General features: G+C 36.7%; 1 protein-coding gene across 3 annotated transcripts; it reads right to left on the reverse strand.

The window, feature by feature from the left end:
• Positions 1-326: 326 nt before the first annotated feature.
• Positions 327-13,740, reverse strand: LOC136244327 (uncharacterized). Of its 3 annotated transcripts, none has more exons than XM_066035899.1 (9): positions 13,182-13,740; positions 12,562-12,897; positions 9,733-10,023; positions 9,368-9,670; positions 7,538-7,642; positions 7,427-7,483; positions 3,639-3,749; positions 2,064-2,366; positions 327-804 (listed from the first exon to the last, which is right to left on the reverse strand). In XM_066035899.1, the coding sequence occupies exons 1-9, from the start codon at positions 13,495-13,497 to the stop codon at positions 452-454; spliced, it is 2,175 nt and encodes a 724-aa protein (XP_065891971.1). In that variant the 5' UTR covers positions 13,498-13,740; the 3' UTR covers positions 327-451. The 3 variants fall into 3 exon arrangements, with proteins under 3 accessions (XP_065891971.1, XP_065891970.1, XP_065891972.1); XM_066035898.1 differs by having other exon boundaries at positions 3,639-3,944; XM_066035900.1 differs by lacking the exon at positions 3,639-3,749.
• Positions 13,741-14,753: the final 1,013 nt, after the last annotated feature.

A 14,753-nucleotide genomic window follows, 5' to 3' on the forward strand; every position in this document is an offset into this window, starting at 1 on the left:
TGGTGGTTGCTTAGCAACCGTTGCTATGGTGTCAAAATCAGTAGTGGTTACCTAACAATGGTTGCTAGGCAACGATGTTGTTGCTAGGTAACAGGTATTGGTTACTATGGTACCAGCAGTTGTCAAGTCGGACATGCCTAACTGGTAAAACAACTAAAGTCTATCAAAAAATTTAGCCAATCAGATGCGTATATCAAAATATACTGATTCTATTGGCTAGTTTGCTGTAGTATATCAAAAATATACCACAAGCTGCTATTGGAGTTTTTCTACAGGACACGATATTGATGTTGTATTAATATATATAAACATTTTTATAAGATATATACATAAAAATATATAATTTATTATAAACATTTTATAAAATATATGCATACATACATACAGATATATATGTATATACACATCTGATCAGTATTCACTCAGATGGTGGCTGGTTGCATGATTGTAATCAGGAGTGGTTATGATAAACTTTGCCTTTCCTCACAGTTACTTTAAATGCCCTTAATATTTCTTTATGTCCAGAGTGTTCTTCTGAAGCATCATTTAGTGCTAATATAAATTTCAGTGCATCTCCTTCACTTTTGCTTTGTATCCAGTCAACCATATTATTTACACGTGTATATAGATCATGGTGTTCATTATTAAAGTGATGTTTTTCACCAAGGGTGAAGACATTGTACTTATTCAAATATGGTGTTAAAGTGGAAAAAGAGATATATTTTTTGACCACAGGATGTTCTCTTAATATGGCCTCCTTTGCTTCTGAGCCTTTACATAGTTGAAGGTGTGCAGATAGGTTTGCTATGACATAAAAGAATTATAATCATGTAAAATAGCTTTACGCTGTAGTCATTGCATCGCGTATAACAGACTAATTGTGCATAATAACACTGAAACAGACAGGTGAGTAAACTTTGAATAAATTGTATTTTTGGGGTTCACATCTAACTTTACTTATGCAAGTAGAAGGAAAAATTAGGAATCAAGACACATGGTAGTGTGTCATGCAGCCAAGAAAGCCAGCATGTCACAAAGTGAGTATATTTAAAGGAAACAAAATATGATTTTCACGTCTACATAGCTCTGTGATCTTTTCTCGAATTGCAAATCATTTTTTGTACTGCACACACCCTCCACCTTCAGCACTATACATACAAAATTTGAGCAAGGTTGGCTAACTTAATCGTGAAATATGAGCCCTCAAGATTCAGCTTAATTTTTTGTTTGTTTTTTTTTTTATCTAGGAGGCTTGAGGACTTAGATCATTTTTTGCATACTTTACAAAAACGGAGTGGATATAGTGCCGGCACCGGTTATGAACGTGAATGGCTACTATAGTCCATTATTTAACTGGACTATCAAACACTGAGGTGAGTTAGGGTTGACATGCATCCAGTATACTCCAAGTATTCAACTTTAGGGCATGCATCCATTATTAGCATTAGAGTTAGGGTCAGGTTCAACTTTGGTTTCTTCTTCTCTCTTGTTATATATAGAAGTCACTTCAGTTGGACATTTATAAGGTAGAAACTAGGGTAGCTGCAGCATAAGTGGTACAGTGGTTATGAGTATGCACTATGAGTACAGAGGTGTGGGTTCAAACCCCAACTCAGTCAACTTTTTTCACTTTCTGCTAAAGGTTTTTTAATGCACGTGACTGCCGGAACTATATAAACCGCTTTAAAAAAAAAAAACGATTATAAAATGCAAATGTGTACCTTGATTTTCTTGAGCTTTGGTGCACTTTAACAGCATATTGCAGCAACAAAATTGGTGCAAATTTGATAAACAGTTGGGGACAATTATTTGCATCAAAAACACAAACTTTTTGTCAAGCCTACAGGGTGAACCACTTATGAGAATAATAGAATGTGTATAGACACTACCATTATAGCTCAAACCTTTTGTGTTTTAAAGAAATTGCATGCATAGGCAGCTAGAGAGTTACAGGGCATAGCCAGCTTTCCCTAGTATTTAAAAGTTACATTAAATGTCGATATGTATACAAATGCTATATTGTGCAACGCAATGAGTGTGCTACTAATATGCTAGAAACTCACCTATGTCACTTGGCTGAAGGACTTGTGTAGTAAGTGATACATCACCTGATGATATGGTACTATACTGAACAACATCAATAGGAACAGCAGTAGAAATGTCAGAGACTACATCACTACCAATATCTGTAGGAATATTAGTAGCAGCATCATTAGTGCTAAGAATGTTTGTAGCAGAATTCTCCATAATAGGGGTATCACTTAAAAGATCATTAGAAGAAATACCAAGAGACAGGTTGTCATTTTCACTACATTGTGCCATTTGAACACTTTGTACACTTTCAGTGTCATTTCTGTTATCAGATGCTATTGAGATTAATATGTTGTATTAATGTACAATATGTACGTATCACATGCATGTCACAGTTAAATGTATAGAATTTAACTTAGTTACTGATATGAGTCCAAACAAAGGATGAACATAACTAAGATACCCTATTGCAGTGATAGGCATACATCTGGCTGACATGGTGTATTTTAGAAAGTTGAATGATAATCACTGGACTAGATTAGTGGACTGAACTATATACTATACTTAGGCTTCATTTTTTTTCTTTTATAGCAAATAAGTTAGGGCAGCTGATTGTAGTTTTATTGCTACACTGTTATTGTTATTAGAGCTTTATGGTGCCCAGCACTGAAGGTCTACAGCATGCAACTTGTGCTGCACTTAATGTGCAGGTGGACCTGTCAACTCTGCCCAGTTGCCCTGTTCATCTTAAAGCAAGTATTGTATGTGCAGTTAGTACAATAAATTCTTCTATTTACAGCCAATCTTCTTGGAATCTTAATTGTGTGTTGTACAGGTATGTATTATTGTTCAGGTTTACAACACATATCATGTGGTACAGTAGTATACCATGCATCCTGACACAAGTTATACAACCATGTGGGCAAATGTAACTCGATAAAAATTTTAAAATGCTATTCCAGCCATGGTAGCTAATACACAGCTGCATACACAAATTGACAGACCTGTCTACTTAAAGCCAGTTGCTCAACAATTTGCTATATATAAAAAAGAGTCCATGCAATAGTCCAGTCCACTAGTCAAGTATGGTGATTAAATTAATACAGCTGATAATAATGACCAGACTGTTATACAATTGCAAGGATCATTAATTTTTGCTAGTAATTGCAGCATTCTCAAAATTTTATGGTACAAGAATCTATAGTATGCAGCTCTGTTACTAATTGCTAAGACATTTATGCTCCATTTTATTATGATGGATTAGCAATTTATGAGTAGTGTAAAGAGTAAAAATCTTGTATATAACTTGCTCACAAAGGGGTGGGAGGTAGGGGCAGAGTAGTGGGCAAGAGGTTATAGACTTTAAAATGGATGATTGAAGTCCAGACATGAGATTATAGGGCTGTGCTGGCTTTTTAGTGATTGATATAAACCACACAGAAAATGTTTGAGTCCATCCACCTGTGCACCACTTGAGTTGGTTAAAACCACAAAACCACAAATGAAAAACAGAGTTTATTCCTAAAACACATCTAGCAATTATGCATCATAATTATTAATTTTACTCCTAGCACAGCCACAACCACAAGTATTTAAACTACACTCACTTATAGTAGGAACTTGTCTAGTACTAAGTGATGGGGCACTTGTCATGTTGCCTTGAACTTCCTCGGTAGGATTATCTGCTTGAATACGCACATCACTAATATCTGATAAATCTGGAGTAGGGGTATGAGTGGTAATAGTTTGATGATCTATACACTCTATACTAACAACAGTAATTCCAATAGTGGAATCACCAATCATTACAACATCAGAAGGAATGTTATTTGCAAGTGTGGTGCTATTATTGCCATTTATCTGCTCTGTTGAATTAGTTTGCAAACCTCCAGTAAGATTTCCACTATCAGACACTACATCAAAGTGACAAAAACGCTGTAACTATACTATATGTATAGGACATACCTAGGCATACAGGTAAAAATGACTGTGCATACAATAATCATTTAGCATAGCAATTCAGTGCTATTGATTTAAAAATCAAATAGAGTTCAAGGGCGTAGGCAGGGGGGGTTCGGATGGTTCGGACGAACCCCCTTTTAAGAGGCAGATTTTTTTAAAATTAAAAATCACACCAAATCTTACAGCCCTGGAGCTCTCGGGTAGCTATTTGCCCACTGGCGCTCCTCTGTACTACTCTTGAGGGCCACATTACATTAATGCTGAACCATTACAAACCATATCTATTGCATCACGTGACCAATTACGTATCTGATGCATGAAATGGCACGAGTGAAATGGCGAAGGACTGTTCAATGGATATTACAAGGCAGTAGCTATTAAATTTGACTGGCTGTGTTATACATTCAGGTTAGCACAAACTGTGAATTGTTGATGTATATACCTGACGAATGGTTTGTTTATTTGTTACATGCTGTGGGCACGTGATGTCTCGAACATATTGGAGTACAAGCCAAGTCTGAAGTTATTGATCATCAACAGAAGGGCCAATAATGTATAGCTGGAAAGAAGTATTGCCAACTAAGAGACTCGAGTGTGGAGGGCTTCCGTGTGCTAGAAATTGAAGTTGGCTATCAGTATGCTGTCTGGAAGTGAAGATTAGTTAGTTTTACAATAGGTTTATAGTTTCTATAAGCTGCATAAACAGCAGTGCGTAGGTTTTAGCTAGTTAGATGCACAAACAGCACCTTTTAATGTTACTGCCTAAGGGCACATTTTGTGTATGCATTATTTCGTTCAAACATGGTCTAGGTGTAAAGACATTGATTCCACTTTAAATCCGAACTCCCTTCAAAAAATTCCTGGCTACGCCCCTGGAGTTCCAGAGATAAGTGAACTAAGAGATATTTATGGTTGGAATAACTAGTTAAGTTATGTAATATGTCACTTTAAAGTAACCAAGTACTATAACTAGTGACATCTATTGTAACTAGTTACAACAGTTCAAAAAGTATATAGCCAATTTATAGGGATGAGCTTATTTTGCTTTTTTTCCACCTATTTTTCTTTCCAGCAATTCTTTTATTTCTTACCTATTTTACTCAATATTTTGCTTGAAAATTTTCTTTTTTGGTGAGCATTAGTAATGCAGCATCTCTAGCTTACAGGCATGTGTGACTGCTCTATTAAAATATTTTGTACATAGTGAATGATCTATTAGAGTATCTTGATCTTTAATCACCATTTCCTATGAACATAATGCTATGCATGACTGTTCTATTAGAGTATCTCGATCTTTTTCATACAAAATGTGCTAAGTTGCCATTCCTTGGTGCCCATTTTTCCAATTTTCCACCTATTTTTCCAGCATTTTGCTCTTTGCATTTACCAATATATATTTTCCAAACATTTGCTGGCAAAATTGGTGCATCCCTACCAACTTACAATTGATGGCAGTGATAAACAAAGCATACATCTCAACTAAAACAAACATCGGCTGTAACATTTCCTATTTGTCTGAAGGCAGCTTCTTGTACACTATGGTAGCTAATGGCCCCATGTCACCACAAGCAGAAAAACAAGAGGAGAGAAATATGCCTTTTCAACCTCCCTCACACTCTCATCTAAGCACACCTCTTTTCTTGTTCATTGGTTACATAGCATTGAGACAAAGGAGGTTGAGCTTGTAAATGAGATAAATACCCTAATGTTAAAAAACACATGCTGCCTATTCGGATTGTAAAAACCCAGGCTACCACATCTAGTTCTTGAATAGCAGTACTTTAGGAGGCTCAATGCCAACATCAGTACACACCTCACTAACAGCTGTTAGATTACGTAGTTCATTGCGGCAAATTGATAAATGATGACAATAAGGACAACCAAAATGTAGAAAAAGAACATTCCTAAACTCACCCTTGGGCATGGAAAATTTATGGTCAGTAATGGGGAGGGTAGTTAACCACCACACTCAGATTCAGCCTCTAAAATGCATCACAATGAAGGTGAGAGACATCCAGGAAAAGATTTAGCCAAGGCACACAAAGCTTCGCAGTATAGAGACCTTGCCTCATACTTGCAATGAAACATTTGATGCCAAATATCTAGGGAGCAAGACAAACACGTTTCAGCAACTGATCTATACGAGGCGCTGCAATGTGCTAGATGATACTCTAATAGTGCAGTCACCCTATTAGAGCAGTCAGCTATACCATAAGTCGTTCTAATGGAACGTGCAGCTATGTTATAAGTAATCATGGAGAGAGTTCAGCTACATAAAAAATCACCCTGTAGGGCTCACCAGTCACCCTGTAGAGAGTTAGATATGCTACAATGCAAGTCACCCTGTAGAATATATCTTAAGGTTTAGGTGACCTCACTACTTTGATCCCCAATTAAAAGTTTGACTGATGAACTCATGCATACGACATCAAAAGAAAATTTGAATTAATGTTTTATCTAAACATGCACCCCAACTATCAATTACTGAAAAGTAAAGTTTCCATTACACTTTGTTTTCAACTATGTTTAGCCCAATACAAACGAAAAACAGTATATACAAGAAGTGCTGCTGCAATCAACCCAGTCACTACGGAAAATACAGATGATTTCTGTTATAAATGTAACCACAAATCGACACCCTGGCACTGTCAGTGATAAGAAATGGGACACAAAGGAGGACAAAGGTAAGACAATGATGCATGCATTGTACATACTATGGTATGTCAAAGAGGACCTGTTGGGCTGAAGCATTGTCAAACAATGAAAATATCAAGCCTGTAACCTTAACCATTACTAAGTTACATTTTTCTGAAGGCATCAGGCATAGTAGAAAATTGTTTAAACTCTGCAGCAAGTTATTGGAAGCATATTTGGCCATTGATTCTACCTAACGAATACTGCCAATGTGCAATGAAGGAATAATTCTGAGGCTTGTTTCTGGTCAGTATTTGTTTGTTTTTTGGGAAAACAAAAGCCTACATGATCCCTAAACAATACTACTGTACTATATGATTATTTACAACACCATTTAGCTATACAAAAAGCTGAATAGTTGAATGTGCCCTTTATCTAGGTCATTCTATTGTACATATATGTCATATATATGTACTAACTCAAACATTTGGATGAGGTTCCAACTACTGGAAGTTTCAATAATTTTTTGTAGTTAAAAATGAAATTGTGGAGCAGAAATTTTTAGTCTCATAGAATTGGCACTTCATGATGATTTAAATGTTTGTGATCATTGCTTAAAACCAGAAAGAATTTTAAAACAAGGAAACCTTAAGAAATATTGCACAGGTCAGATAGATGTAAACAGCTATAAATACAGGTGTTCTACAATCTACTAAATTACAAGCTCTGATGTCTTTAGCTTTTAGCAAACAGCATGATGCTTAGTTGTAGTACTGCTTAGTTAATGATTATATCATACCATTATTGGTTTCTCCTTTGCAACACTTCACTAGAACACTACAACTGCCTCTCCAACCTATCACAAAAGTTAATCACAAATAATATAACTGAAAAATTATTGACATGATACCTTTATGCTGATATAAGCAACAAGAAACCATAATTATAAGTATAAGGACTAATACTCCTACAATGGCTGATACTGCAACAGTAACAGCAGATCCATCATTCATATCTGCATAAAGAAGAGAAATAACAAATGTAACACATAACAAGTAGATGAATTTTAAGTTTGATTAGGGATCATAGTCATAAAAGTAATGAAACAATGGAGATTGCCTGTACCTGCAGACATACTAGTGGACATTTAAATTAATCCCCTACACCCAAGAATGAATTACAAATGTAGGAAAGGCATTACATGCAGCTAGTGCAAATTGACACCCTGCAATGTCAGCAAGAAGAAACACAACATAACAAAAACCTTGGCTAAAGAATCATACAGTACGATAGTACTGTATAGTAGGGACAACAATGGAATAGGCATGGCCCACGAAATAACATTACCCAAAATCCAGCCTCAATTTTCCCAGACAATGATGAGGCAGTATTGGTTAGGTAAAACTAAGCTCAAACAAGCTTTCAGATCGACCCGAAATACTTTCAACAATTTGCTATGGAATTTAAAAATATATAATATATTTAAAGAATTTTTTTACTGACTGAGTAAGTAAGTACGTAGCTAACTGACTGATGGCTTCAGAAAACATAACTTGATAATGGCTATGGCTACAGGCTTGATGTTTTCACTGTTTGACGTTGCTTCATCCCGAAAGGTACCTTTTGGCATACCGCAGTGCATATACAATGGATTCTTCATGGACTTACCAGTGCCTTCCTTTCTGTCTCATTCATCTTTGCTGACAGCAAAAAGTGTCGATTTGGCAGTAACACATGATGGCTTCCCTTCAAAATGGAAATCATCTGTAATTTTAATAGTGGTCACTTTGATTGCAGAGGTGCTTTTTGAACAGTTATTGATTCGTAATGCTGTGTACCAGGTATGCATGGGTTCACCAGTAATAATAATTATTTACAAAAAAAAGTTAACAAACAAGTACACAAAAAAGTGGAAATTTAGCTAGAGTAGGGACCATAGCACATAGATAAAAAGTACTAAAACAAGCTAGAGTAGTGCACAATATTAAATTACAGTAAAACAATAAGAAGTGTTACATCCCTACTGTGCTCAAGATACCATAATGGAAATGTACAGTAGGGATATAACGCTTCTTATTGTTTTACTATCATGCACTAGTTCAGCTTGTTTTAATATACTTTTATTGATGTGCTATGCACAGTAGGGATATAACACTCCCTATTGTTTTACTGTGATTTAATATCGTGCACTACTCCAGCTTGTTTCAGTACTTTTTATCGATGTGCTATGGTCCCAACTCTAGTTGAAAATTCCAAATATTTTGTGTACTTGTTAATTAACAGTTAATATTATAATATTATTTGCACACACAGCACACTTACCTTTACATTTACACTCGCTTCTGTACCTTACGCCGAAAGGTACCTGTCAAGCTGATTTTTTTTACTGGTAGATGTTGCTTCATTTCAACGGCCTTAGCTGTTATTGAGTTACACTGTCTGATCCTATCAGGCATTCAGGAGGTAGTCAGTTATTAGAAAATTCTGAATTTAAAATTCTGAGAGGCAACTTATCAGAAGCATTTTTGATGCTCACTTTTGGGTGCTATATTCTACCTAACCAAAATTTGTCAGGGCGCCATGAAGGTATTGTGAGGTTGGTGCCTGATTGATACTTTTTTTGGGAAAGTGCAAACCTTCATGATCCTAAATAAACAGTTGCTACCGTATTATGTGATAATGTACAACCTAATTAATAAGACGAATATCATGACCTTATCAATGAGATCCTAAACCATACCTTCTATTGGACTATCCTGCTGTTCTCTTGTGGTTACAACAATTGTATTTGGAATTCCAACTATCTCTCCATTAGTAGCAGCAACAGTAATAGTATATGCAGTGCCACTCATTAGATTAGGAATTGTACACTTTTGTATTGCAGTAGTATAGTTGTTAGTTACAAGTTTTGTATCATTGTAAGATGATATGTTAATGAGATAGTAGATATTCTTTCCACAGATTTGAGTATGATCTGATAAGTATCTCCAAGCAATGTTAATAAATGTTGTATTGTATGTAGTGTTTCTAAGACCTGTTATGCCTATAACAGCATAGAAAAATATGACATGCACAAAGTTAATATGATATGCTATTAAAACATACTTCCAGGAGATTCTACAGTGAAATTCAGTGACAACTTTGAAGATGCATTACAATCCATAGAAGTAGTGCAGCTGATCACTGTAATTGTATACTCACTCCCTGGAGTTAAGTTAGCTGACAAATAATTGTTATTCAATGTGTGTATCACATCAACTATTCCCTCAGGCTGAAACAGAGTTACATTGTATGAAGTTGGCTTGTCACTAGTACTGTTATGCTTCCATGTTATATTGAAATTCTTAAAGCAATCATCACTGATTATGATATCCACAGTTACTGGTATAGAGGATTCTACATGTGTTTAGAGCATTACTCAATGCATGCAAGCACTGTATGTACGTACTTGTGGTATTAGCAAATCAAACACACAGTATAGCAAGCACAGTTCAAAAAGATAAATAGCACATGGCCTGTTACTTTTAGATACATAGAGATGTTTTAGCTACTTTAACTAAAGGAGCACATAGTATGTATAAACACTTTATGAAGTCCGACAACAATAAAATTAATAAGATAGATGCCATCTCACCAATAATTATGACATATAAAAATATATAATTTGACATTTCAGAGAATCAGAGAACACTAGACAATGGCAGATCCAGGATGGGGCATAAATTCCCCCCTTCCCCCCTACTTCCTCCCTTTGTGGAGGAATCATCTACTTCTTCTGATTGAACCTTGTCAGGCCTTATATAACTCATCATATTACTGACATTTATTGCAAAATCACCTGAAACCAAAGCCAAACCAGTTGTAAACTGTCACCCAACACCTTCATGCATACTTAATGCCTATAAAAATAATTATCATGTTTAAGACATTCATAGCCTTTTAAACAACTTTTAAGACTTCACAACCGTCTGCAATGGCAAAAACCAACAGTGAGACACTAGTGATGATTTGCTGATTCAAAGATACAGCAATTATAGAGAAACTGCTCTCCCCAACCACCTACAACTTAGTCTGCTTGTGTCCCTCCCCCTGGATCTGCCCCTGCTAAACTACTAACGAAGTGACATGATGACAATGACTGTTCTGTTAGAATAATAAAACATATTGGTGAAACCGCAAACACTTTTTTAGTTTTTCATCCCAACCACATTGCCATATTTCTTATGAGGTGACATAGTACATTTATAAAACAACATTTTTAGTTATTGGGTATATATCTAGAGCAGATGAACTGTAGGTACATAACAGCCTGTGGTTTTCATATCCATTTGAATGATTGGGCACTCATGACACTAACTTAAAATGTTATGAACGAATTTTGCAAAGCTAGCAGCTAGACTGCATAGTTTAACCATTAATCAGTATACAGCACCCCACACTGGCTACATGTTTTCTTAACCATACCTTTGAACTTATGTATATGGAATTATGAATCATTATGATGGTATTTATTTGCATGATCCCACACTATCCTCCAACCTATTGTGGTGTAAGTGCTGGTGGTCAGCAAATTACTATCTACTTCCTGTTTAGGGTATATAATCATAATCTCAATAAAATACAGACAGAGATGAGTAAAGACACATGACTATGGAATGCAAAACTATCTACAAAGCCATTCAGGAAGCCTGGAATGTGCATATCTCAATGTAATCAAATTTAGCAGCATGCCAAGTTAAGTACAGTCACAGTTCTGTAGGAAGTCTATGGATGCAAAAACACTTGTATGGAATAGACACTAATACACTAACACAGAAACACATAAAATGATTCCATTATGTATAGGTACAAACCAAGGGATTGTCCCAATACTAATAAGTTTTCACTTTCATTATGATAAGCCACAAAGGAACTTTGTGGTACTTGTGGTGACTGCTCTGTAGTTTAAGGTAATTGTGAGAGATCAGTCTGTGATTTAAGTTACTTAGTAACTGCTCTGTGGTTTATGGTTACAGCTTAGTTTTGAATACATTATTATCCTTCTCTGATTTCATTTCTATACAAACCCCATCATATCAAATTATGGAACTTCACATCTACACCATTACAGTTAGAGAATTATAGAAGATTACTGATATCAGATATAACTATGTAGCATTGCTACAAACACGCAGCTTAAAACTATTGGTAGAAGAATACTATACTGGTGGCTTATTAGAACAGTATAATACAAAATTTCAGTTCATATTGCTGTACAGTTATAAATGCTGAAAATGAGGAAAAGTGCAATTGGCTGCATGTGCGTGTGCTCTGTGTGTGTGTGTGTATGTGTGTGTGTGTGTGTGTGTGTGTGTGTGTACACGTGCATGTCTGTGTTCTGGTATGTGTTACAGTGGGCAGGTATGTGTGAAAATGTGTCTGCATCTGTGTGTTGTGCATGTGTGTGTGTGTGTGTGTGTGTGTGTGTGTGTGTGTGTGTGTATGTGTGTGTGCATGCGTGTGTGCATGTGTGTGTGTGTGTGTGTGTGTGTGTGTGTGTGTGTGTGTGTGCATGTGTGTGTGTGTGTACATGCATGTGAAGACAAGACATCAACACTTTTGTGGTAGACAACATCTAGATCATGGAAGCCTGGGACTCTCCTCTTTTCACTGTTCCTGTGGAAGGTCCTTTTGTAGGAAGGAAGGTTCCACCGGGCATTCATATTTTCAAGGCAACATAACCCTGACTCACTAGTCATCTTATCCAGGGGTTTCCCCAAGGATAGTAGCAATCAACTATGGATGGGCAGCTACAGGCTACAAGTGTGTGTGTGTGTGTGTGTGTGTGTGTGTGTGTGTGTGTGTGTGTGTGTGTGTGTGTGTGTGTGTGTGTGTGTGTGTGTGTGTGTGTGTGTGTGTGTGTGTGTCCCGTTCAGTTGCACAACATTCACTAACCGTCAATACAATGACTTGTCATTGATACTGATTCTGATGTTACATCCAGTAGGCCAATGTCTTTCTGCAATTCCATATCCATTGGACAAGTAAGATAAAATCTGTCAGTAGGAAAAACCTTATCAGTGACAAGACAATGACCAGCTTTAGAATTAATTGTACAGCGGACTGGATATCTCCTTCCATTGGGACGTCGTCTAATTATCTGGCATTGTTGAAGATTTAAAATTCCATCAGCTACATTTACCCTGAAGTGCACTAGCACTTGTGTTTTGTTGTGTATACCATCACATTGGCAAGGTTCAACTTGTAAACAATGGCCGCAGATAAATTCACCTAAATAAATAAACAAATAATTATATTATGGAATTTGACTTGAGCTACAGTAGTGGTAGCTATATGACTATAGTAATATCAGATAATTAGGTGGCATTTTAAAACACCATGACATTGTGGGACACACATGCTGCAAAACATTAAGCTATGATAAATTCTCAGTATGGTACACAATAGCTATACACATGTATCTGGTCAGATTAGCTATAGTCTAGCTGTAGCTACCAACGTAGTTAGAAATCGATCGGACAATAAATTTACGCCACAAACCTAGCTATCCTTACTTTTGTTGTACAACGCAAAAGCTACAGAGAAAATTTCGTTTGTCATTGTATCGACGTAGTAGTAGTCTCCGTAACGAAATAGGTCCAATGTTCTCCCGTCTAAAGTCAAATTTGAAGACTGATTCCTAACGACTTCATGATCAGGCAAATTAGGATGTTTAAATATCCACCAGCAGCTTCTTGGACATAATATACCGGGTAAGAATGTTGCTAAGGAGTTTCCGACTATCCTTGCTTCTATCGGGTAGGGTAACACAACCTGGCTAACACAGAAAGCAACTCCAGTTATAACAACTACTAAATTTACAATCCACATGGCGAATTACTCAACGAACAGCGCGGTTACAAGACACAATTTTATTCAATAGACGACTATGAATGCTGGTGGTGACGGCACTCCGTTAGCTACTGACTCGGCTAATTGTCTGGTGTAGGCTAAGTGCCCACGCTCATTCCTAAGTCTTCGGCTAACTGCCAGCTAAAGCATATCTGGCAAGACGCATATTTTAGAATATATTGCCGAGAACGTGGCCACAATACAAAGATTCATCCCTATTTCTACCAGAGTCAACTGCTACCACCACTCATCTTAGTCTGGCGCCGCCCGCTCCTTCACAAAAGTAATAAGGGGCGGCGGGCGGCGCCAGACAATACTCATTCCTGTCATCGACCATTAGAACCTGGAACTCCCTCCCTATCGACTGTAGAAAATGTGACTTTCAGACTAAATTACACACATGCTCATTCACACATTCATGACTGCATTCTTAAATCAAATAAAAAAGTAAATAGCTAAATGAGAATCTTGTCCGGTATGTGCTACCTCTTTTGCTCACGTGAGCATGCATATGATGGACAAAAACGTCACTCCTAACCATTGTACATGTCTTGTTACTAGAAATGTGTTAGAGACAATGCATGATAAATGTATGGTTATATCAATAACTCTTAAACAAACCCCAATACATGCTAATTACACCCTTCATGGAAAACAACTTACTATGGTCGAGTGTGCCAAATACCTGGGGGTATCAATTGACTCCAAGCTATCTTTTAACCAGCACATGGACAATGTGTGCAAAAAGGCAAGCTCTGTATTAAGTTTTGTAAGGAGAAATCAGGGGCGGATCCAGAGTTTGGAAAGAGGGGGGGGGGGCACCTTTCTGAAAAACAGTTGAAGACCAAAAAACTTGCTGAAAACCAGTTGAAGACCAAAAAAAAAAAAAAAAAAGGTCACGACAATAATAGCTAGTTATCCTTACCAACTATATCACGTCTGTTATGTAAAATAAAATCCTATTTATAGCTTCATAGGTAAGCTACACTGCCTCATGAACATTGTGACTGCTTTATTAGAGTAATTGACTGCTCTATTAGAGTATCTCGATCTTGTATGCAATTTCTTGAAGGGGGGGGATGCCCCATCCTGGATCCGCCACTGGAAATTTTGTGAACTGCTCAAAACTTCCTAGAAATTATCATCCTATCAGCCTAGCTCACTTCAATATTTTGCAGAATGCTTGAATCCGGTCCGTTATTAAAAACAGAATTGTGACCGAATTTGACAAAACA

The sequence above is a fragment of the Dysidea avara genome, chromosome 14, assembly GCF_963678975.1.
Source record: "Dysidea avara chromosome 14, odDysAvar1.4, whole genome shotgun sequence".
Classification (NCBI taxonomy): domain Eukaryota; kingdom Metazoa; phylum Porifera; class Demospongiae; order Dictyoceratida; family Dysideidae; genus Dysidea; species Dysidea avara.